The sequence below is a fragment of the Tachypleus tridentatus genome, chromosome 11 (assembly GCF_004210375.1).
Source record: "Tachypleus tridentatus isolate NWPU-2018 chromosome 11, ASM421037v1, whole genome shotgun sequence".
Taxonomy (NCBI): Eukaryota; Metazoa; Arthropoda; class Merostomata; order Xiphosura; family Limulidae; genus Tachypleus; species Tachypleus tridentatus.
This window is the reverse complement of record NC_134835.1, coordinates 69,237,624-69,263,951: the sequence shown is the minus strand read 5'-3', so window position 1 is coordinate 69,263,951 and position 26,328 is coordinate 69,237,624. Positions and strand designations below refer to the sequence as shown.

Sequence of the window (26,328 nt, the reverse complement as noted above, 5' to 3'; positions counted from 1 at the left end):
AATATACTTTTCATATGTTTATATTTATAAAGATTAGAATTCATATTCAAAATTGTTATTATATGATGAGCCCAGATGTAATTAGATCAACTCACTTTTGTGCCTATTATTCCTCCTAGGAGAAATGCCACCCTATCTAATTGTAGTATTCTTATCTCTTTGACAAAAAGTTAAGAAAAAGCTAATATTTTCTAAAAAGATATTTTTATGAGAAGCACTGCACAGGAAAAGTGTTTGGATGTGCTCCAGTTAGATGCAACTCTTTGCATCAAAATTATTCAATTTCAGAGCTTAAAACTTTCATAAATTTTACTGATATAAACTGTAATGTTTTTATATATTAAAGTGGTTCTATTTATCAAAAAAATAATAGTTTTTTAAGAAATCAATTTTTTCACTACTACATTTAAAAATTACATTTATAATTAAACCTTTACATATAGTTCTAGTGAAAGTTGTGAAGTTAGTACTTTTATTTAAAATTATGTTCTATTATAAACAAATGGTTGTTGCACAGACCACAGTTAGTTTTCTAATTTTCTAAATCTTGAATATCCAAAGTGTGAAAATTTTAGTGGTTTTTCTGTTTGTGATGCTATTTAATAGATGGTGCAGTAGTTTTGATTACATATGTAGATATTGACATACTCACTATATTCATTATATAGTGAGATAGTGTGAAAAATACAATGTTGCCATCATGTGTATTTATTGAATACATAATTAGCTGGACATTTTACTAACTGTGATGGGAATAGCACTTATTCAAGCTATACTTCAATACTGAATAGTCGGGACTGTATTAAATTGAAGGACATCAAAATCTCACTGTTTCATTACTGTCAATGTTGTCATGCTGTATATTTATGTTCTGCATGTTGATAAAAGCCCAACAACATAGTTTCCATAAACAACGTGACTGTTATATCTTCATGTAGAATAGCATGTATAACTACTTCATTCTTCAATTACTTGTAGTGTATTTATGTGTTGAACAGATATGTTGTGGAAGCATCTTGGGCATATGTTGCTTGTCTCACTTATTGAGATGAAGATTCTTCTTAATTATGTTTTCTGTTGTTACCTGGAGGACGTGGACAGCTTTACCACTGATATTTGTGCTCATGGATGCTCACTTGTTACCAAAGCCCATACTTTCCTTACCACTGCTAGATTACAACTTGTAGCAACTTTTTATCTGAACAACCCTGGTGTCCTAAAGTGATCCATGTTCATTTGTTTTCCAATGCCATTAAATACAAGGGATATCCCTGTCTTAGGCATTCTAAATTCCCAATTAGAACATATCTCTTTAATGTGAGTGAAAGGAATATTACCTATTCTTCCCAAAAGCAATGACATTTTAGTGGGAACTTACTACCTGTGAAGTGCCAAACATTGTCCAAATATAGTTCTAATACATTCTATTCCACTATTTTAATTACATTCCTCACAATACTTGCTTGTTTGCATTTTTTTTTCATTTCATGTACTCAACTCTACTTAAATTAACTTGCCCTTAATTTTTTGATACAGATAACTATCTTGGGTCCCAGTAAAAAATAGTTTAAGAATCATAATTTTTTTCTTTAAAAAATAAATGAAAATATACTGTTAAATATCAAAAATAGTTTGTATTCCATATTTTTCTATATCTTATTGGAAGCTGTTATTGAAACTTTTAATTTGAAGCAGAGCTTGTTTACACTTCTTGAAAAGTACTGGGTATTTTGTTATAGTTACTGATAAAGAGGAATCTGTGTAATTTACATTATATATTTCAAATGATCTTTTGTTTTAAGTCTATGACAATGTGAAAGTTTGATTCCATATTAACAAATTGTATTGCAACACATAGCAACATATTGTTTCTTATAGGCTGTGGAAAAGTTCTCAACTAGTTTGCAGGATATTTCACTAGCTCTTCGGGACATGACACGGAGATTACAGGATACAGAGTTACCAAATGATGTCAGTTCCACTCTAAGTCTTTTGGAAAATCAAGGAAGAGAGTATAAAGAGCTGAAGGATGACTTACATAGTGCAGCAAGGCATGGAGAAACCTTGTTGAACTATATAAAACGACAGTTTAGTGAAGCTGGTTCTTTAGACATGAGCTCTGATAAACTTATAAATGTTACTGCAGTAGAAAGGTAATTAAGTAAAACAAAATCTGAAAGTTACTTTAGATACAAAAGTAAATAATTTACTTAAAATTAGATTTAACTAGTAAATGATTAGTGTATGTATTTTAGATAAAATGAATTTTATTATTATACATAATATTTATTAAATTATCCCACACTGCATTTTTAAATTGTTAAATTTACGATGTATTAGAAGAATCATATGTGTTATGTAAATATATTTCATTATTTGAGACTTAATTTTTCCAAAAGTGCTCTTTTTCACTTTAAAGTTTTTTTAATGTTTTATGATTCAAAGAATCATGTCTTTACCAATTTTCCGTAAAAACTTGTTTATTATGTATTGCCACATGATTAGACTGCTAGTTCAGCTGAGTGAATCAGAAAATGGGTTTGACAGTGTTTGGAGTGACCATGAAAACAAACTGTCTCAGTGCCTTGAGCTTCGAAGATTTGAGCAAGAATTTAAAGAGGTAAATTTCCAGTTAGTGACTGTACATTCCAGTTTGAATACTTGTTATGCTTATGAAACATTGATAGTAATTGACAGTTTTAGAAAAGGTGTTTCTAGAAAGTAGTCTACATTCTGCTCATAAGCTAGTCATGTGTTGAAATAATAGTGTAGTGGGGTATTTTATACATGTAAATAAGAAACCAGAACTCTATACTCTATAAATTATTCTAATATGATTTAACGTATTATTTTGTTTGAGTTTTTTGGATTTTTTCCATGATTAAAATACCTAAAACAATAACAAAAGAATAAAATGATAAGCAAAAACTGTAAAACATTTAATCACTTCTATCACTATATTGTGTTTTGTATACCTCCAATTTTGTACTCAGGCTGACCTCATGTATGTATTAGTATGTGCAAATAACTTTTAAAGAATATCACAAAAGAGGTTCTGAGATAGAAGGATTAATACATGACAAAATGGAAATAATTTCAATGAAACCAGAATTATTATTTTACTAAGTATATTTATTGTTAGGTATTTCCAATAACTTAGTTTTATATAATGAAGGTGTGGCCCTTGGGCCTAAAAGCATGTATGACACAATCATAACTTATAACACAAAATTTGTGGATAGACATCTGTGTGTAATTTAGATATTAATTCTAGCTAAAGCTTCTTTTACTCTTGACTGCACAGTTACATATTTACTTGTTGCAGTTTATTTCTTGCAGAGAAATAGTCTATAAAACAACCTACAATTAAGTGAAAAGATGCATAACTTGTTGTGTGATGTAAGTTAACAATAAATATATGCAGGAAAAGCTGATATAGTCAGAGGTTAATTTCTTATTAGTTGAAAAAATCTTGGTCATTGTTTAACTATGTGATGTGGTTATATTTTATTCTACTGATGTGCTTTTAATTTATTTATAACTGTGTAATAATCGTTTGTGAATATAGCTTCAGGTCAACATGGCCACTAATCTCAGAGAACTGTACAGCCTTCCTGAATCAGGAGATTCTGTCATGCAGATTGACTTGCTGATTGGACAATTAGAAAAACTTAAGTTACAGACTGAGGTAAAATCATTAGGTTTTGAAACTTAATATGTGTAATCTGTGTAGTTTACAAATTCTTGATTGTTTTAGATTCAAAGAGACTTCATTGTATAAATGCTTGGATTGGTTAAAATCTTCCTATCAGTAATGAGGAAACCTTTTTTCTTCATATTTCCATTATTTTTCTGGCATTCTTTATTGTTTATTTTTGATAATAACTCATGTTTCAGTGACTAATAGAACTTAGTTTAAGTTTCATGTATCACCAGTTTTTACTTTAATTAACAAGATAAATTAGCTCTTATTAACATGTCAGTATTCTAATTTCTGAGTGATATAACTGTTATATCACTATCAAAATATGTTATTATGTAACAGTTTTGATATTGATACTCTTTTGTTTAACATATCATTCACAATCACAGAGCTTTTTCATCATTGTTGATTAAGGTCACATTAACTAGCTTCATGTGGAAGACATTAGCACAATAAAGAAGAATATTTGCTCTTCAACAACATAACCTGTAACTGTATAGCACTACCGTTTCTTAAGTTATATATGTCATTGAACATTTTCAAATATTCTTACTTTTGTTGTTCTTAACCTATCCATGAATCAAATCCATCAGGTATTCATCTTTTTCGACATCCATGATAATGGTTGCTTTTTAGAAATACCATAGCCAACATAATGATTTTCTTCTCCTATTTCAGTTTGGAGATCAGTATTTTGGGCTGTACTTGTATAACTATACCAGATTACCACAGTGGAACCTCAGCTTGTCACCAGTAGCATTATATTGCTTATTAATCATGCCATTAACTACCTTGTCATGGAAAAACAGTTTTAATAGTTTTTCACTCAATTGTTGTTGTTCTTAAGTAGTTAGGTTTGCTCATAACTGTATTATTGTCAAAGGCACCATAAAGGTGGTCAAATAACACCTTGTTTTCTGGACTGAAAATTTATAGATTCTAAAAGGTTGTCTTATAAAAGAAGGAAAGCTATAATTTTGTTTTTATTTTAAGGATTTTACATATTTTAGAAAATTCAAAATTTTTGTGTTTGATAAAAATCAAGTTCTGTGAATACTTCTTACTTTGATATATGTTCATCACTCAGCTTCTATCCAAGTTTCTCAGCTTTGTTGTATGACATAGAATATGCGTTTGGTAATTATGTGTTGATTTCATTTATATTGATGTGGAAGTTGACATAAAACACCACCAGGTATTCTTTTAACTAATTCTTCAGTACTATTACATTTTAGTTGTTTAGATTATTTGTTATTGATTCTTGTTGTTTCATAACATTGGCTCAGCATACTTTTTTCACAGAGCTTTGACTTTTAAGCCAGTGTAACATTTAATGTACTTTCTATGAAGGTTGCTAGATGGTAGAAGATCATGAAAATGACAGAATTCTTTTAAGTGAAACCCAAATTAATAATATATTTTAGTCTGTGGACTTTCAGAAGATACTCTTTACCAAGTTAGCTCCTCTTATTTGTTGTTAATCCACTTAGTTGTAGTCTCAGTAATAACACATGTAGTATCATTTTAAATTTGATTTCCACATCTCATAAATTCTTCACTTGAATAGAACTCTATGTATCACTCTAGGTACACCTAACTGATTGTTGATTGATTGTTTTGGAATTAAGCACAAACTTACAAAAAGGGCTATCTGTACTCTGACCACCACAGGTATCGAAATTTGGTTTCTAGTGGTGTGACTCTGCAGTGTCACTCCATTGTGTCACTGGGGGGCAATCTTAACTGAAAAACCTTGATAATGCATTAAGTCCCTGGTGGTACAGCAGTAAGTCTTTGGATTTACAGCTTTAAAACTAGAGTTTCTTTTCTTCTCAATGGACACTTGTTGATTGTCCAATGTGACTTTGCTATCAGAAAAAACACACACACAATGCATTTAACTTTCCATAACAGTGAATTATGGGAAATGTATATTCCTATAACTTTAGTTTTGGGTTTTCCAAGCTCATTAATCATCTTATTGCTGCATGGAAAGCTAAGAAGGTAAACTTGTGGAAATACTGGAAGTGGTGTAAATTACTCACAGCTCAGATATATTGTTTAAAAGCTCCAAGCATTTTTGGAATATCTTTTTTTGGGAGGGTAGCTTGTTGGTTGATCTTTGTAGTCTATAGAAACACTAGTGTCTCTTTCTGAGTTCAGTGGATCTGTAGAAGTTGGTAAAGCTAATATTGGCATTAGGAGAAGATTTTCTTTAAAGTAGAAAATACCTTTAGACATTATTTTGCAGTTTATTCTGTGCAGAGGTGTAGGAGGCAAATCAAAAGTTGTTAGGCTCAAGTGAGCAAAGTCAGAGAATTTATATCACAGTTGTTCTCATTACTGCCAATGACCAAGGTTCATCTTGAGGCTCTGGATGATCTTGTGTTCTGAATTAAGTTTTATGCATTATCCTGCTTTTCCTAGTTTTGGTTCATTTTTACTGGGAAAGATTGGAAAATGAGGGGGGTGGCACTTTATATACCATTTCAGTCTTTACTGACATTCCTTCTCAAATGGAAGTTAGTTCTAGAAAAACATTTATGTGTTTAGTTTATGTTATGCTGTTTTTTTTTAATACTAAAAAACATGGGTAATGATGAAATACAGTGTTTTTAAGGTAAATGAAGAAAATGTGTCTTGGTAATCCAGCTAAAACACAAACTACTAATCATTAGGTAAAGTGGAAAGCTATACATTCCAACTTACAGAAATAGCAACTACCAGAGTCGAAAGCCCTCTGTAAACATATCTTTTCCAGTTTTCTTCACCTACTTTTGCCTTATAGTGTACCATCTATTGTTAAAATGTTTAAAAAAGAAGTAGAACTGAAAAAACTTTAATGATAGATGTTTTTTTTCTTTCATAAATGATAGTTATCCCTCTTTGAGACCACATACACCTTATTGTAATGTAGGAATTAGAAAACTGATACATCTCACATTACTCTCTTCTAACGTATATTTCATATCTACAAAAATCATTAGTTTTAAGCATTAGTTTGGAACATATTAAGTAGAGGTCATGTGCTAAATGAGGAAAATATCTGCTGTTGCATGGGAACCTTGTAGTATGGCTGATTTTACCTTATATATATATATATATACAGAGGACTCCTTTACAACTGTCACCTAGAACACAACTAATTTTGGATTCTTGTAATCAGTTTTCTGTAGAAAAGAGAATATCTTGTGATTTTGGCACTTTCATTCCAGATTAATTTCAGTTTCAAAGGATCCATAACATGTTGTGAAATTCTCATCTTACTTTTGTGCTTCATCTTTAAATTTTCACTATCTCACACACATTCATTCTACTTTTGTTTAAGTAAAGTGTTTTATATTTGCTCTGTTTCAACACCATTGCTTGTATCCTTCTTTTCACCTGTAATATATCATTACACTTATTAATTTAAATACTAAGTTCTCAAATTCCTTGTTTTGCAGTGATTAGGTAACTGTGTGCTAAGTGAATCACCAGCTACTCTTCAAGGTCTGACACTCTGTTTTTGTGTAAATTTTAAAAAGAGGTTTTCTTCTTGTTAGTTAAAATGTATATATATAGGGTATTTAAGTATCAACACCAAATCTTCAATACAACTTCACTATCGTGCCTAATTTGTTCATCTTAAATTAGCACACTCACTAAGGCGAATGTTTTGATATTCACTTGATAGTTCACGAAGTTTTATATCTGTACTTATCACAAATCCTTCACAACTCCTGAAGACTTTCCAGTGAAATAAGTCTTTACTCAGTTTTAGTTCATGGTGTTTATTCTGCTGGTGTAACAAAGTTTTTGTTGTTTTACACTTTGTAAGCTTATATCAATTGTAATATATTGTAATATCAATTTTAATTGATTAAATGACTTGTCACATTTGCAACTCTTATTACTGCTTCACTGTTTATTAGGTCATTTAATATATTTCCAATCAACAATGCTTCTGCTCAAGTTTTGAATCTTTCTTCAACAGCATATCAATGTTCACTTACGTCCATGTTTCTTTGATGGAATCTATACTTAATATGTTTTCTTCTTCAGTGCCTATTACCATGTTGCACCTGATGCCTCAACAAGAACCTTGAGGATTTAATACTTGTGATGGGCACAGCACAGATAGTCCAGTGTGTCTCTTTACATTTAATCATAAATAAAAACATTTTGCATTGAGAAACTATAAATGATAAGATGGAATTTTGGATGTAGTCACTTGCATTTCCTCTTTATCAAATTTCTAGTTTCATTTGTGAAGATAGTTGTATATTCTTAGGGATTATGTCTTGACAGATATTAGTGGCTCTAGACCCACTGTAATCAGCATGTGACTTGTCTTTTTTTACCTTCATGAATGAAGTTTTGTATTTAACAAATTTTATTCCCCAGTCCCAGCTGTTCCTTGTTTTGTAACTGCTTGCTCCTTGTACCACCTTTTTCCCACACAATAGAGCTTTTACTTTGTTTTAGTTTGATAAGTACATCCTTCTTCAACATCTTAAGTGAACTGGTGACATGCCATGGAATTAAACATTTCTTGAGGAAATTCTGGATGAGACAAATGAACAAGACACCTTTCGTCCTTAGTAAGCTCTGGCTCCTTTCTTCTTTATTCTTGGTCTGACCTTTACCTTTTATGACTCCCTCTAATGAGACCAAACAAATTGGACAGTATAGTATCTTATACAGAAGACTTGACTGTGCACAGTAGAATAATTCATGTAAATCCTGAACTCTGATTCATGGAAATTAGCTATCAAAATTTCTACCTATAATCCTATAAGTTACCAAAGTTTTTTGTTTTTTTTTTAATATATAACTCATTACAGTAATGATGCTCTTTTTTACTGTAGCAGTCTTGACGTGCATTATTTTTGTACAATTGTCATCCTGACGTTAATGGCCTTTTTAAAAGAACCCTGCACTTCATCAATCTTATAGAAAATAATTTCGTTTTATGTGCAACTTTTCTGCCTTGCAATAATTTTTTATTCTACTCTTACCATCAAGTTTTATTTGATTAATTTTCATAAGAATTATTTTGTAATTAAAAGCAGATTCATACAATGCTTGAAAAAAAATTTTAGTGAAAAAACACAAATGAATGTCACAAACTTAAATGTGAAAGCTATAAAAATCAAAATAACATCTGAAGCTCTACTTCTTGTTATGTATAATATTTGGGAATTTGTTCAATCATCCAAACTCATACAGATATTTTTTATCCAATCTGTTTTAATTTAATTTTTGACTCTTAATTTTAATAGTGACATGCTTGTATAGCTTAATAATTTCACTTTTTCCATGATTTGTGAACTTATTTTGATTAGGCTAACATTATTATTAAATTTTATAGCATTATTTCAGTGTCATCAAGCATCAGTACCTGTGAGTCAAACCTGTATGATGTTACATAAAAATTTAAATTAAACATACCTACATTAAAATAATAATATTAAAGGATAGGCATAAAGATGAGGAAACATTTTTAATTTGAGTCATAACAGTACCTATTAACTGCTGCAAATAGGGTTTGTTGAAAAGTTGTTTAACCAAATAATTAAAGGAAGTATCTCATTATACAAAATTTATAATTTGTGTATTGTCAGATGTACAGAGTATAATATTTATGGTTACAACATTTCATGAAGTTAACCTGGCATTGTGTATTGTTATACTTGATGATGACAGGTTAATCTTGGGAAATGCTGTAAACATAAATATTATACTCTGTATATTTATATCTGACAACAAAAATGTTTTAAGTTCTTCAACTGGTTCAGTAGGAAGTATGTCCATAGCTTCAAGTCATATGTACTTACTTACTTACTAACTGTACTTACAGGAAATATTTCTATTTTTATAAAAAAAGAAAACATGAATAAGGCCTAATCTAAATCAGCTGATCTTGGTTATTATATATCTAGATAGAAAAATTAGGCTGTTTCAATAACACCAGATAAAAATATTTTTTTCTGAATGTTATGGAAAGCTGTTATAAATATGTTGTTATTTTTGAACCTTTTCTCTGTTTTAAATCTCATATATATCAAGATTTATGGTTTCTTTTATAAAGTTCTATATAGTTTGAAGATTCAGATGTTAATTCTTAAAGCATTAAAAGTTATTTAATACATGTTGCTAATGCTTTTGATTTATTCACTGCAGGACGACTTTGATCGAATGAAGGAAATTCAGGCTATGGGTAAAAACCTGATTGTTTCCAAACATTATGCCATTGACTGTGTGTCACCCAAGTGTTTAGAATTAGAAAGAATATGTAACGAGTTTCAGCAAAAAATTGACCAAAGATTTGACCTTCTTTGGAAACACAGGGATTTACAGGAAAGAATAGAGAAAGTATGTAGTATATATATATATACAGAAGAATGTGTAACTAAGTTTTAGCCATTGTTATTTTAATGAAATTCTTACATTTTGTCTAATAATTATGACATAAAATATGACATTGGTTATAGAGGACAACATTTGAGTAAGAATCTTTGAAACTGATTTTAATTCTCTGATGACTAGAATGTGTTTTTAATATTTTTTTATTTTTAGTCATTTCAGAAAATATTTGTTCAAACAGTTGATTGTTTGTATATATTTATAACATTTGTATAACTACTTAAGAATATCTTAGCATAAAGTATGATTAAAAATGGATTGGTGATCTGTAATGAAAACATTTTTTTTAGTTTTTGGGTGTTGTATACAAACTTAATTGTTGTTTATAAACTGATTTTTGTTATTGGTGATACACTGTAGTTTCTAGTGTTGCAAAACTAAAGTTTACACAAAAAGCAACTACTCACTCTGTAAACTATTACTTTTCTGTGTGATTGCATTATCTAAGATTTACTTTCAAATCTTCTTTTATGTTAGGACTTCCAGCATTGATCAATCAGAAAACTGTATATAAAATAAGATACACTATTTGCTATTAGTATTACTTAGAATTAGCAGAATAAGTTATGTTTTTTTTACATTTCTTGTTATAAATATTAATATTAATTAATGAGTACACTGCCTAACAATCTATCAAAGAATTAAAATGAATTATTTCATCAAATGGTTACCCTCAGTGTTAACAGTATTTTATGACAATAATCTGAATATTGTTTCATGAGGTTTGGCCAGCTTAGGATATTTAAGTTACCCCATTTTAAGCTAACAATGCAAAAAAATCTTTTTTATAAATTGAAAAAATAAGAATGATGTTGTAATGGTAATGAAAAAAAAAGAGTACTGAAACAAGATAGAGGTGAATACACAAAAATCCCTTCATAAGTGGCCAAACTTTACCAAAAAACACTTTTATGTTTCAGGTCATCCCATAAGTAACGTCCAAACATTTAATACAGAAAGTGCATCATCATTTCTGTCTCTGCAGAAGACTTTAGTGACTAAAATATGTAGTTGGACGTGTATATAAATGTTCACAGAAATATAAAAAAAACTAAGCAAACTTCATTTTCTCAGATCATTAATCAAATAAACCTTTATGAAGATGGATGTGTCTGAGAATCACATTAGGTATATAATGCTTTATGAGTTTAAAAAAAGGCAATAGTGCAGCAGAAACTACACAAAACATTCAAGGTGTTTATGATGCAGAGTCTCTCAATGAAAGAAAATGTCGAAGGTGGTTCCAGAAGTTCAGATCAGGTGACAACAGCTTAAGTGATGCGCCACGTTCAGGTCGTTCTGTTGAATTTAATGATGACTTGCTGCTGGCTCCACTTGATCAAGATTGTGCTGTAACAGTTGAAAAACTTGCACAGAAGCTTAATTCAACCCATTCAACTGTTCACTGTCATCTGCAACAGCTTAGAAAGGTGTCAAAACTTGGAAAATGGGTCCCTCATGATTTGACAGAAGTCAACCTAAGAACAAGAGTGGACATTTGCACTTCTCTCCACTCTCATAAACGTAACTCACCTTTTTTGGATAGGTTAGTAACGAGATGAAAAATGGATATATTAAAAAATGTTAAGAGCCAGAGGCAGTGACTTAGTGCAGGTAAACTGGCTAAAGTGCAGCTCAAAATGGACCTTCACTTTAGGAAAGTCTTGTTAAGTATTTGATGGATGTTGATGTGATCTACTTTGAGTCGCTGCCACGCAGTGTAACAATTACATCAGACTTCTATTGTCAACTGTTAGAATACTTGAATATTGCACTGAAAGAAAATAGGCCTGCTTTGATAAGTTGTAAAGGTGCTGTGTTATGCCAGGATAATGCACGGCCTCATACAGCAAGGATCACATCTGCAAAGATTGAAGAGCTAGATTGGGAAAAACTTCCACATCCTCCTTATTTTTCACACCTAACCCCATCTGATTATTGTAACTTTGAAGTTTGCAGAGTTATCTTAATGGAAAAGAGCTTGGAACTCATGAAGATGTCAAAATTACCCTCTCTACATTCTTTTCCTCCAAACTTCAAGAATTTTATAGAAGTGGCATTCAGAAGCTTGTGAATCATTGGCAGGAAATAATAAATAATAATGCAACATACATTATTGATTAAATAACATTAAAAGCATTTGAAATCCTTTATCTTTTTCTGAACCCAAAATTGAACATTACTTAAGGGACAACCTGATACAACTAAATGTATTCCTGTTAGTTGCATTAGTTCATGTTTGAATAAAAGCATTTAAACTGAATAATGCTGTAAAGTTTTATAATGGCTGATTCCCATAAGCTAGTAATATTAAGTCAATGGCTACTTACATTCTTTTGTATTCATCATTACCTTGTTTCTGTATTTTTTTCTTCCTTACCATTGACATCCCTACATCCTTCTTGTTTTTCAAAATTTTGTTATTACTTGCTTTTCCTTTTTTTGCAATGTATGGTAGTCACTATGAAAGCAACAGTGTTATCCTGTCATGATGAGTGATGAGTTGTCTTGGTGGACAACTTGTGTTGTAATTAGTGAAATGCTATACTACTTCTGCACTTCCCAAGTTAAAATGCAAAACTTTAATATGTATGTGATTGCAATAACTTCAAAATCAGAATAATCAGAAGAACATCTGTCTGTTGTGCTACTCACAGGTTCTCTACTTTAGTGATGTTTTTGACTAAACTGAAGGTCTTAATAGCTTTTGAAAACCTAAATTAGGCATTTATAAAGGTCTCTTAGATTGTTATGAGAGAGATTTAAGACTATGATGAGTAAGACAAAATATGCAATGGCCATTTTTTTCCATAGAAATGCATACTAAGTATTAGAGTACTTGCTGATAAAATGGAATAATGAACAATAAACTAAATTAAAGAGTATGTTAAGTAGTATAACCTTACTTAAGAAACACTATCTGCATGAATAGATGAAAACTGTTTTGAAAAAATGAACTCGGTTTAACATGCTAATTTTCTTTGTTTTTCTTCTTCATATCTTTTGACCAAATTTGGTGTTTTACCAATATATGTTTGTGAAACTCCTTTGTAACATAACTGCTTTTTCTGCCATTAAAACTGTAACTTATGAAATTAGTATGTGCATTATCTTGGTTCTGATGTAGAATTATTGTTACATATCACTGCTTTGCAATAATCAATCTAATATAGTTTGCAATATAGAAACATTTCCTTCTATAGATAAACATACTTTAAATATGGATAAATAAGTAAATATATGGATATAGAAGTGCCCTAGCATATTACTTACAAAAACCTTTTTCTTCACCAAAAGGCCAACAAATGGTGTACAAGAGGTGTGGATCTTCTAGCCAGCCAACAGATTGAGAAATGTTCATCTCCTGAGTATGCTGAGTTGGCTCTTGAAGAGTTGGAAACATTTCTTAAAAGTTCTAATGAATTCCGGTTAAACAATCCACGAGAGTTTCACAACATCTTTAAACATATGATTACACCAGAGACGAAATCTTTAGTGCAACAGGTAGACATTATTTATACTTTTTTTAAGATTTTATTGAAGAATTCACAAGACATGCATGCAAAATAAATGTTTCTATTGTTTCTTATTTGTCTGTCCACACTTCCAATGTTTTTTGCATTTAATGAGGGGAGAGAAATTTCATTGTATGAAAACTATTTATATACCAGATATTTTTCCAACAAACTTAAACATATGTCAGTTATATTGGAATTTCAACAACAATTTCATCCTAGATATTGGAAGCTTTATGACTTATACACATGATTGAAAAAAAGAGTTGGCTGCTTGCCTATCATGAGAGTATGCTGTTTCTATTGACAGGAGATATATTTAATTTAATGACACTGTACAAATTTTTCTTAATTTGATACTTACATTTTTAACAGAAAAATCTTTCAGTTCATAACACTAGTACCATTTATTATTCAAAAGTTGATGTTTTCATCACAACTACCAATTGTTGTAACTTTTTAAAAATTATGCATGGCTGTGTTACATGCTTGTTATTTCTCTTGAAGTTATATTCTTTTTTTATAAACTGTTTTTAAACAGTCTGAAGATATGACTGTTTATAAGTTTATTTACTTAAAAATAAAGAAAAGCTTATGGTGGCAATGTGTTTTGTCTGTCATTGTACTCCTCAGTACAACTTGTATTATTTTTTATCAGAAGAGATTGTTTAGTATTACTTTTGGTGTTGATTTTACCTTAAATAAAAAGCTGGATGTCTTACTATATTTTATAGGTTCTTCAAAGGATAGAAGATGTGCAAATGATGTGTGAGAAACGAAAAATTAACCTTCAAAAGCTTGTTTCTCGTCCTCCTCGCCCAGTTCAAGCTGTAACACCTGAGCCAGCAGTTCCTTTTTCTTTACCCTCTGGTGGTAGTTCTGGCAGCTGTTTTTACCAGCGAAGTAATAAATCTCCAGATGGTGAGCGCCGTTCCTTCAGGAAGGGGAAAACAGCACCTAAGGTTGATTGATTCTTGTACCACTTAATTTACTGTCTAATTTTGTTTTCTTGCATGCTTTCCTCTTTGAAATCATGTATTGTGTATTAAATATGGTAGTGACTTATCTGTTATGAGGAAACTTGACATCAAGATTTATTAATAGTTTAGTATTTGTTCTTTTTTATTTGTTTATACTTTGAGGATAACAATATAGTGTTCACTGATGTATTTAATAGTGCAATAAGGAAATGTAAATGATATTAAAATGTAATAAATTGCTTTCTCATTAATTATTGTATTTGCAATGAAAATGGAAATATTAAACAGAACTAACAGGTACTGTATGTAATGTTAGAGTCATGTTTTTTCTATGAAATTTCTGGAAATGCTTGCCTGATGTTGTACTAGGTAATAATAGAAATATTACAAAAGTTTGATGCATGATAGTACCGTTTTAAATTATTTACTGTGAAAGTTTTATGAAATTATCACATTAGAAAGCTTTACTAAATTTGAGTGGAGTTTAAAACTAATATGAAATATGTTTTTAATATTTTTTAGAAATTGTATTTACAAAGTTATGTATTTCAATGTTTTTACTATCACCTGGCACTTTTGACATTGGATATTATTTAAACTTTTTTATTTTACTTTACCAAAATATGAGTTATATTTAAGTTGCATGTTTTATTTAGAATATAAAGAACACATGTCAGATATGTTGGTTGTATAGTAATATTGTTTCTGACTTAGTTATAGATTGATTTATGTTAATTCTATTATGAAAAATCACTAGTTTTTAAATCGTAAATAAACTTGTTTGCTGTTCATTTTATCATCATTAAAGAATCATTTTGTCAAATACTGGCATTTTGCTTTACTGTGAAAATAGTTAAACCACAAAAAAGAGACATATGTAAAAAATAAAATTTTCTTGTACATTACAATTGTTAGTGAGAGGCTATATCACTAACTTTCTGTGCAATAGCATAGTTTTTTGAAAATATAAAACTTGTGAAGCTGTTACTTAATGCTGAATTTCTCTATCTCTTTCTCTTGATATATATGTGTTGTATAAACATATAAAGTAGCTTAAGACTTAGTAAATTTATCTTTTTCCCTCCAATTTTCTACACTGTTTGATTAATTTTATAATATCCCTAACAGCTAAAGTGTAACATAGATTACATAGTAAGCTCTTTATAAAGAATACTCATCATATTGATATCTTTAAGTAACATGTAATTTTGGCTTAATTTGTATAATTATTATTCGGCTATACAGCTGTTATTAATTATCAAGACTGAAAAATTATTTTCGTGGTTTAATAAATAAATGATGCAAAATGTTGTTTTAACTATTACAGTAAACTATTTTATATCCTCTACTTATATGTACTGTTAATTAATTGTTCTAAGTTACAAAAATTAAATGAGTATATTTAGTTTTTTCATAAAATTTGTTATGTGCACAGGGACACATAGGTGATCTATGATAATCATGAATTACAGAGTGCTATTTTTTTAATCAGTTATTTTAAATAACAATTTTATTTACAGTGTTAGTAAACATCTTATACATTGTAGTTTTTGCAGATTTATGCTTTACCCTTTTATGTTATTTTTTATGAGATTCCAATGTTTAATTTCTGATGCTAAGTTAGTGTGTTATGTTGAAGTAGGGTAGTATAGTATAACCATGTATTTCCTCCAGTCTTTCTTACCACATACCATTTGAAACTGTCCTTTTAAACATTAAGTTAAATGTGTGAATTGAAACAATTTGGCTATACTTTTAACTTTTTAATCTAAAACTATATTTTTAGTGTTAATGTAATAAATTAGTGATGATACAAAATAATTACATTGGTTGATGGAAGTGATTCCAGTGATGTATACAAAAACTAATTACACTGATTGATGAAGAGACTCCAGTGATGTATACAAAAATAATTACATTGAATGATGAAAAGACTCCAGTTATATATACAAAAATAATTGCATTGATTAATGGAGAGACTCCAACTATATATACAAAAATAATTACGTTGATTGATGAAGAGATTCCAGTGATGTATAAAATAATAATTACCTTGATTGATGAAGAGGTTTCAGTGATGTATCTTTTGAGTAATTATTGTCAAACATTCATGTAAGTAAAAAGTTATGAATAGTGTTGTATTCATATGGAATGGTGAGTGTAAAAAAGACATTAATGAACAGCACAGATGTATTACAGACCTGTTTTACTGATCTATATAAATATCTGTTAATTACATATCATATCAGTGCTGAATGTTGAAATGTTATAGATTTTAGTAAAAATTTAATATTGTAATGAAGTGTTGAATATCTTTGTGGTCTGTATGAAAACTTAAAGAAAAATGTTTCACTATTTATAATAAAATTGAATTATTACAAATGCAGTGTTAAATAACAATGTGCCAATGGTTTCAGGATGAGATGAAAATCTTAGTCTAACAATGATTATTAAGCCATTTAAATTTCACAAGTATAATTTGTTCAGTGTGTGATGTCATTTTTCAATATGTAAGAAGTGCTATATTATTTTATTAAGCCTTAAAAACACATTTTTGAAATATGTAATTAATTTTAAACTAGTTGAATGCTAGTGAAGAGAGTTTCAGTTTATTTCACTTTAAGGATATTATGTTTGCTGTTGAGTCAAAGTGCATTTGAGTGTAGTTGTTATTTATAGCTAATCCTTTAATGTTGGTTTTTTACATAATGTCAGAAGTGTTTAATAACTGAAATTGTTTTAATTACTTGAGAACTATAAGAATGTATAGTTCATTTTCTTGTATGTTTCACAGTTTGTTTTCGAACATTGACTATTTTTGGTCACACACCTGATGCATTTTTCTTATGTTGTAAGGAATTGTTATTAGTTAATTTCAGAGTTTTATGTCTTATCACAAAAAAAATTGTATTTAAGGTATTTAAAATTGTATTTTTTTTTCAAAGGTACTTACAATGAGTAATATTCCAAGAGTTATGTGTGTATATATATATATATATATCTTTAAAACTAATTAATTTCAGTTATTATATATTAAGCAAAACAAATCACATATAAAGCAAATATTTAGCTCTGTTGTTTTTTTTCCTCGACTTTATGGTGATGATTGTTGTAAGAAATATTTTTTTTGTGTGTAAGATTTGAACTTTTAATAAATTTTGTTCATTTATTGTTATTACAGTTACTGCATGCAATTTTAGTATTGTTTGCATGAATGTGATCACTTTTGTTTCATATAAGGTTTATCAAAATATTTTTCAGGCTTACAGTTGTAAATTCTCTTTCATTAATTGAAAATTAAAAGCTAAAACTTTAAATGATATGAATTGTCAATATGAGTGATCAGTATTTTTCTAGTTTCCAAAGTCATTTATATTTTATTTAAAAGTCTTTATTATTTGACAAAATCTATTTTTCACGACAGTTATTTGTGTTTGATAAGTTCAAAACAATTAAAAAATCAAGGTACAGATCAAGTCATTAGTAAACCCTTATGCATAATCTGGTTTGACCACTTTGAGTATGATCAACTAGATATGATATACCAAGCTAAAAATCCAAAATTAAAAACTATCAAGAATTTTTTAATTATCATGATAGCTAAGGTCATAGTTCATGTGAGGTAACTATAATACTAAAAATGAATATTTAAGAAAACAGATACAACTGATCATTTGTATTAGGAAATTCTCATATGGCAATAAATGTTTCTCTTATTTATTATTAGGATCAAAGTGAAAACATATAGTAGTTTTTCTGGACAAAAATTTAATATATATATATGCATGGAGAGCAACTAGAGAATAAAAACTGACATATCAGCTTAATAATAAAATGATAATAAGTATTCAAATCATGTCCAAAGTGTCGTATTGCAGATCATACACAAAATTATTTTATTCTGTTATTTTGATTTAGTACTAAAACAGATTATTCATGTAGAAGTGAATGTTGTCTTTAACAATTTTTATTTATCTATTCAGTATATGTATAAAAAATTGGGGAATTTTCTGTTTAATATAAATATAAATAAATTGGGGAATATTCAGCTTTTATATTTTATAAAACCTGAATATTGCTTTCATTGTTAAAAGTTAACAGATATTAAAGTTAAATATACTGGAGCTAAATCTGGGTTAAAAGTAATGAAAAGATTTTAAAACATTTAATTTAGTGTTGACTGACATCATAATGGGGTTAAAACTTAAATTTGTTAGCATACCATTGTAAGCTAAGACAATCAAACACTATCAATATATTTTCAAAAAGGTAAAAAGTAAGAGCCATAAATAGGTGCTATGTCTTTATGAAAAATATATTTTTGATTTTTCAAGCTTAGAAAGAAGTCTTGAACCCATAAACATGAATAAATTTTATATGTTTTGACTGAGTATGTGCTTTTACTTTAGATAACTAAGATATTTAATACCAAAAAAAGTAATCCTATTTTCCTTACATTTCTGTATCAATTTCTGCATGACATTTTTTGTATATGATGTTAATATGTTCTAATAAAGCTTTGTCATTGTCATTTTCATTGTCATAGTTTATTCTTCTGTTGATAAAAAAGAACTGTGGGTACTGCATTACCACATAGTTCATGAGCTTTTATACTCTTTGAAGGTCATGTGATTTACAGTGTTATATGTTTTTAAAATAAAAGGGCATTTGATTTGTTTTTGATTTTTCTTAGATGCATATTGAGGTGCGGTTAGGGGAACCTAACAGCATCTTACCTTCTCTACAAGAATATTGTTCACCTGAACTACAATCTCCACATAACCAGCAGGAAGTGAAGAAGGATAAAAGATGGTATATAATCATAAATTGTAAAAGTTTAAAGTGTTTTTTTGTTTCATAAAGTTATTTTAGAAGGAACCTACAATTTTAAAGATACTAATAGATACTATGAAAATTCCAAACATATTTGTAAAGTAACATTTATTAATTCTGTTTCTAGTAAAAAAATTATAAAGTTCAGTCAAATAACTAGTCTGTGTTCAAGATGTATTCTAGTTTCATTTCGTATGAAATGAACTTACAGTTAATGTTATTAGCTGAAAAAATTGGTAGTTAATATAATTCATAAAATTTCATTTGGTAAAATAGTATTTCTTGTGAGTGCTTGTTTTATTGATTTTTTTTGAAAATCGAAAACTTCACAATGGGCAATTTGTACTTTGTGCATCATAGGTATCATAGCATAATTTATAACATTATAAGCCTACAGATATGCTGCTAAACTAGCTGGGAACAATTTTTATACCATAAATGAATGTTCTTCCACAACATGTGAGAAGAGAAATTTATATAAATGATAATAAAGAATAAATTACAATAGTCTTTACTGCTTTATGAAGGGCATCTGCTTGAAATATTGAACAAAATAAACTAGAAAGAAATTTCATTTAGACAATTCAGTTTATTCTTTGTTATCATTTAACCAAGTTTTTATATCATGCATGATGTTTACTAAAACTTCTTGTCTTGGGTAAGAATGAATTTTTCAGGACTGTGTAAGCCAATTTAATCAGACAAGTTTTTAGTTGCAAACAGTAACTGTTTAACTTTACTAATGATTGCAGCATCATAACCAAAAGTCAGACTGATTATCAAACATTCAAGAAAAGAGCTCATTAATTATTAATTTAGTTTATTAACTTAATGTATTTTATATAGAAAATTTTCTAGTTTTAAAAAGTTAAAATCCATATCTAATAAAAAATTTCAGAAACAAAATGGATATGTTTCATGTAACTTGACCTTTTGGAAAAAGTGGAAAATTCCTAATGTAAAATTATGTTTGAATTATTATTCTGTGTTGAATTAAATTAATAGTAACAGAAGTAACATTGCATTCTCCTTGAATAATGCAAAAATCCACCTGAAAAATATTTTTTGTGAAAAATAAAAACAATACACTTAGTATGTTCCTAAGAATGATGGTCCATAACAATACACCAATGAGTAGAAAATATTTTTCAAAAGTTAAAAATTCTAAATTAGTAACATTTTATAAAAAATCATCATTAATGAAAAAGATTGTTTGTCTGTGATTTCATCATATCTCTAAATAATAAACATTAATTCTAGAACTAAAATTTTTTTTCTGTTTCTCAGTATTATAATTTTAAAGTGATTTTATTGTAAAACTGTGTTGTTTTTATTCTTTCTTCAGCCATGTCATGACAGAATTAATTGAAACTGAAAAAATTTATGTATTAGAACTCAACAGTATTATACAGGTATGTAGTCTAGAAGAGTTTGGCTTCCATTAAATTTCATACAGTTAAGAACATCCTTGAATAAATTATATGTATATTGACAGTAATGAGGGTGTTAATGGTCTTCGATTGCATTTTTATGCCTATCTGTTAATGCTATTTAATTTCAAATCATGTAAGTCTTAAATCTGCTTTCATTTCTGTGTGTTGTTATAGTATAAACTAAATTAAAATCAGTTCCTCCAGATTTATAGACTGGTATCTTATCTACTGAGTTATAAATCAATCTCAATAAATTGACTACCTTTATTCTTCTAACTTCAAGGATCCTCAGTTTAATCCCGTTCATTCCATGTTAAATATTGTCTCTATCAGGACATTAGAAAACACAGAACTACAAACTGTTATCTGTTTGTTTTCCAGCAAAAACTTTGTTATTTTTGTTTAATGTAAAGTACAATTAAAGTAAAATTTTCTTGTTAGAAACTTATAGTAAGAAATTTTTGAGATTAGTTACAAATATTATGTTACTTACATAGAGAAACCCAGTAACATGATATGAAAAAATAATATTTTATATTAAATGAACTGGGGATAAGCAAAATACCATTACTTGACTGTTCCTTATTTTTCTTTTTTTATTAAAGGTGTTTATCTATGTTTAGTCTCTACAAACAAAATTTATGTGTTGTATCTTGTTGGTTTTGTGTTAGTTTTTCATTACCATGGATTAGTTTTCCAATAACTATGATCTGATGGTGAAAAAATTCCTTCACCACCTGTACTATTGATATGAAAGTTAGGAAATAGATAGTGAAGTCTGTCCATTGAAGCTTTATGGTTTGATATGTAATTTGCTTATTTTCACTTTCATGATGATTTGTTCTATGGATTTAGACTTTTGTGTAAACAGAAGATAAAATCAGTCTATAACCAAAAAGAAACCATATGTTCTTTCTTTCCTGATTGTTTTTGTTTTGGATGGTACAAAGGATATTTTTTGATAAGGTGTATCTACTTAGTCTTCAGTCAAGTGTAGTTTGGTTATCGTATAAAGAATCTTAAATGCATTTAATAGTTGTGCTTTCTATTCCTTTGTAATTAAAACATAAAACACTTATTGTTAAAATAATCAATTTGTTACTAATTTGATACGCACACAAAGATTTTATGTGATTATTCTTTAGGGGTACAAGAGAGAAATGGACAGCCCAGCTATGAAAGAATATATCCCAGAAACACTTGTGGGAAAAGGAGAAACTCTCTTTGGAAATATGATGGAAATTTACAACTTTCATCATAAGTGAGGATATATTTTTATTTTTCATATTCATTTTGAAAAAAAATATTTATAGTTATATGTTATAGTTTTAAACATTAATTGTATACTTTCAATGTTATTTGTTAGCATTAAAAAAACAAAAAAGCTTTTTAAGGACTAGAGGCATTATATTATCAAAAAATGATAAAATATTGTTGTGATCGTATAAGGTTTCCTAACAGATAACATTATTGTGAGAAATTAAACTATTGCTTAAGTGACTCACAAGCAAGATGGATACCAAAGTTACAGGAATCACTTTATTTCACCAAGTACAGCATGTTCCTTCATCTACTCATGCTTCCTTATGCTAGTTTTAGCTAAAGTTAAAAGATGTCGCTCTTGTGTTTGTATCTTCCTATTTTCTAGTGAGATATGACTTAGTTTTATATTACCTAATATTATCTATTATTTGTATTTATATTATACAAGAATGTTTCAGAGAAAAAAAATATTCCTCTTCTTTATTTACATATTCAGTCATATATAAAATTGAATTTTCAAATACATTTTCTCACTTCTGTGATAACCTTGAACTGTACCTCTCATTTTTGCAAAAAAAAAAGACCTTGTTTTTTTGCTTCCTTAATTATTCTCCCTTGTTTACTGTTTACCATTTACAATCAGTAAACTTGCATTAATCCATTCTATTTGTATACATGTTTCATGCTCTCTTTTGACAGTCTGTAACTCAATTATCTTCCACCATATAGCACTTTGACATGGCATATATCTTGCACTTGCATAACATTTACTCTAGGAATTTCTTGCAGTTCACAAGAGTTTCCTCAGTGTTTATTTTGGTGTTGTTATGATGTTTGTTCTTTCTTTATTTTTTATTTTAATTAACATTGTTTGTCTTCTTTATTCTGTAATAACTTTTAATTTTAATACAGTTTTATTATTCACTTTCTGTGTTTTTATGTTTAATAAAGGGTTCTGAGTTTTATTTAACTTGGTTATCTTCATTGGAGGTTACAATCATGACACTGTAGTGTGTCATGCAGCCTAAACAACCTGCAGGACACACTGTGTGTTATTAACAGGAGTAATAGTTTAGTGATTTTACACTTTCAGACTATGGTAACTCAAACTAATACACATTTTCAGTGAATGTGCTGTAGTGGACCTATACTTCATGTGTCAGATTTTGAGGCTGTCTATTAATAAGTACACAAAATATAAAATCTCCAATTTCTATTGCACTTTTACTATTTTTTGTTTTTTTTCCACTGAAAGTATGGAAAATTTATTTGATAGAAAAATATACTTAACTGCTATGCATTGATATATCATTAAAACTTACAATTATATGTCAAATTTGGTCTAAATATAAGCCAAATGTGAAAAGATATTCAACAGAATCTGTCAAATTTGACCAAAATGTTTGTGCACACTTTTCTGAGCTATTAGTCTAAACTTTTTATTACAACTTCATCTAAGAGTAAAAATAGCCTGTTTATTGTTTTTTTCACTTGGATTAAAAATAACTGATTCAGAGCACTAAAACTATAGAGTAAAAACACTTGCAGATACATAAGTATTGGTTAGGCCAAGCAAACTGGATTATCAGTTTCTAGCTCAAGTTTTCATTAGAATCATACAGGTGGGCAGTTATTATTCATTATTAATTGGCAACTTTTAAGCACAAATTTGATAAGTTGTGTGAAATTCTCATAGTTAAGGAGTGTTTATGTCATGTGGTATTAGCTTAAGAAATTAGCATAAATAATTATGCTTGATACAGTTGCACTGAGTGCATTTGGGTGATGACAAGAAATTATTAATTTAGATTGCATGGCGTTACTATAAAGGAAGTTATTAACTGTTTTAGAAAGGAAACCTACCATATGTTTTAAAGAATCTGGTTGATCTTGTAAAGTTTATGTCTGTTTCAAATAATAGGGTCACAATTCTAAAGCTAATGTTGGTTACTATCGAGTGTCACATTCTTACTTGCTGTGGTTTGTTTGACAAAAAGTCATGATTTTGGTTAAATAACACATTAAATGTAGATAAATGGTGCAGCTAAAAATGGATTAAGTGTGCAACTGAAAGGAATGAAATCAGAATTTGTAGCATTGTTAATAATTTTACAACAAATATTCATTTGCAGTAAAATTATTATCAATGATATAATTGTAGTTAATAATCTGGTCACCAGTTTTGATTTCATTCTTTTGATTTACACACTCAATCCATTTTTGTTCACACCTTTTTTTTCACATCTAAGGTGATTTTGATTAGATACAATCTGCTGGAGCTACACATATTTCAAAACATCAGCATGTGATTGGCTGCAGTCTCTTTTATTTGTTATTATACAGGAAACTTACTTGGTTTTTCTTCATGATAGTTTTTAAATGAGGTTGTTTTCTTCAATGAGATTTCCAGAGAGATATGATGCTGTTGAGTTAGTGTCACAATATGGGGCAAGAGTGTTGCAATACTGTTTATTCTCAGATACAGTCATGGAACTAATTTATAAAGTTTGCTGTGAGATGAGTTTAACTTGGTGAATTGTTTAACAATCCTTCATTTTTGGGATGACATATTTTGGTGTCTGCTTACCTTCATTTGTTTTTCCTTGATGCCCATAGTAAGTCTGCAAACTTATAAAACTAGATTTCTAGTTTTTTAGGTGGGTCAGTGGTAAGTTTACAGATTTGCAATGCTAAAATCTGGGGCTCAGTTCCCCACTCTGGACATATAACATAGCCCAATGTGGTTTTGTTCTAAAAGAAAAAGTGAATAGGATTCCAGGGATTTTCTCCCTTCAAGCTAACAGATTAATTCTTGTTTTCATTTTTTATAATGGCAGGCACTTCAAATTTTCATTTTTCTCATCAACAGTTATCTGCTTCAGTTTAAGTTTGGAATGCTTCTTCCAGGTTTTACATTTCTACATTTTTATTTTAAATTTATAATACTGTTTAAAATAATAAAACTTAAAAGGCTATGGATAATATATTATAAAATGAATACAATAATGAAATCTGTTAATGCTATACCTAAAAAGATAGACTGTTATTAAAAAACTATAACATGTTCTTGATAATAAGCCACCCCTAATCAAAAAAGCCTTGTTCATTTGAAATTTAGGTATAGAATTTAAAGTGGATGGACAAAGTTGTCGAATGATATGTTCCCAGTGTACTAGAAATAAAGAAACCAATTAGAATAAACAAAATGTAATTAATTTGTCCTTTTTCCTTTGTTTGTATTTATGAACCATACAGTTAAAAACCTTAAATAAATTAGAGCTATATTTAAAGACTAAAACTATATAAACACCACCACAAAATAAAATATTAAATCCTCCTCTTAAAACACTTACATACACGTTATGACCATTTCACAAGAATCTTCAGACTTCACTGAGTCTGGTCTCAAGTTAGGTAAAATAATAATCTAGTTAGTGCATCAACAGTGGTAGAAAGTTACCAATTATTTTTTAAATTATATGATAAATAATATTATACGTGTTAAACTAGTCTATTTGTGTGCTGGCCTCACTTTAAAATGAATGAGAAAGTTGTGTTTTATGTATTGGATGTGTTCATCATTCACCTTTGTTGAGATATTAAAATATGGATAATCACATCACACTAACCTAGGGCATGTTTCAATAAACCTGATTTATTTTTCAGTCATAAAGTTATTGTTCTTTCACTTGTGGTTGTAGTTTTCTTTTATACTGATTTAACCTTCTTGCAACTAAAACAAATAAATTGATTGAGCAATCTTCAATGAAGAAATATAATCTTTATATCTGAAGAAATGCTGCTTATTAGAGCAGTGAACTACTAGACAGCCTGCACAAGCCCTTTCAGAATGGCCTGCAGTAAGCATTGGGAACACAGGTGTTGTCAACTTTTTTTATTTTATGAAGTGGATTAAGTTACACATCTTTAAAAATAAACACCTGATTTTGCACTTTGACAAATTTTCCAAATATTCTTGGATCACATTCATCTCCTTTCTGTGTTAGCTGTAACTGCTAACATTTATTTGAAGTGGGTTGTGGAAATAATACCCCTTTCAGTAAACACTACCTTCATTCTATCCAGGTTTCATAAGTGTTACTTGTTGTTATCATATTTTATAATAATAAAGAGAGTTCACCTATATTATCTGTGCTGCTATATTTTATTTATTTATTCTTGGAGCAACTGAG

General features: G+C 28.9%; 1 protein-coding gene across 9 annotated transcripts in view; it reads left to right on the top strand.

The window, feature by feature from the left end:
- LOC143232394 (guanine nucleotide exchange factor DBS) overlaps positions 1 to 26,328 on the top strand; it is a 151,335-nt gene that overhangs the window by 84,984 nt on the left and 40,023 nt on the right. For all 9 annotated transcript variants that reach the window (XM_076467772.1, XM_076467776.1, XM_076467777.1 and 6 more), the window contains 9 exons: positions 1,879 to 2,153; positions 2,506 to 2,620; positions 3,569 to 3,688; positions 9,869 to 10,060; positions 13,409 to 13,615; positions 14,361 to 14,588; positions 19,300 to 19,418; positions 20,785 to 20,851; positions 22,018 to 22,133. In XM_076467772.1, coding sequence (XP_076323887.1) covers positions 1,879 to 2,153; positions 2,506 to 2,620; positions 3,569 to 3,688; positions 9,869 to 10,060; positions 13,409 to 13,615; positions 14,361 to 14,588; positions 19,300 to 19,418; positions 20,785 to 20,851; positions 22,018 to 22,133 — 1,439 coding nt within the window. The remainder of the gene's footprint in view (positions 1 to 1,878; positions 2,154 to 2,505; positions 2,621 to 3,568; positions 3,689 to 9,868; positions 10,061 to 13,408; positions 13,616 to 14,360; positions 14,589 to 19,299; positions 19,419 to 20,784; positions 20,852 to 22,017; positions 22,134 to 26,328) is intronic.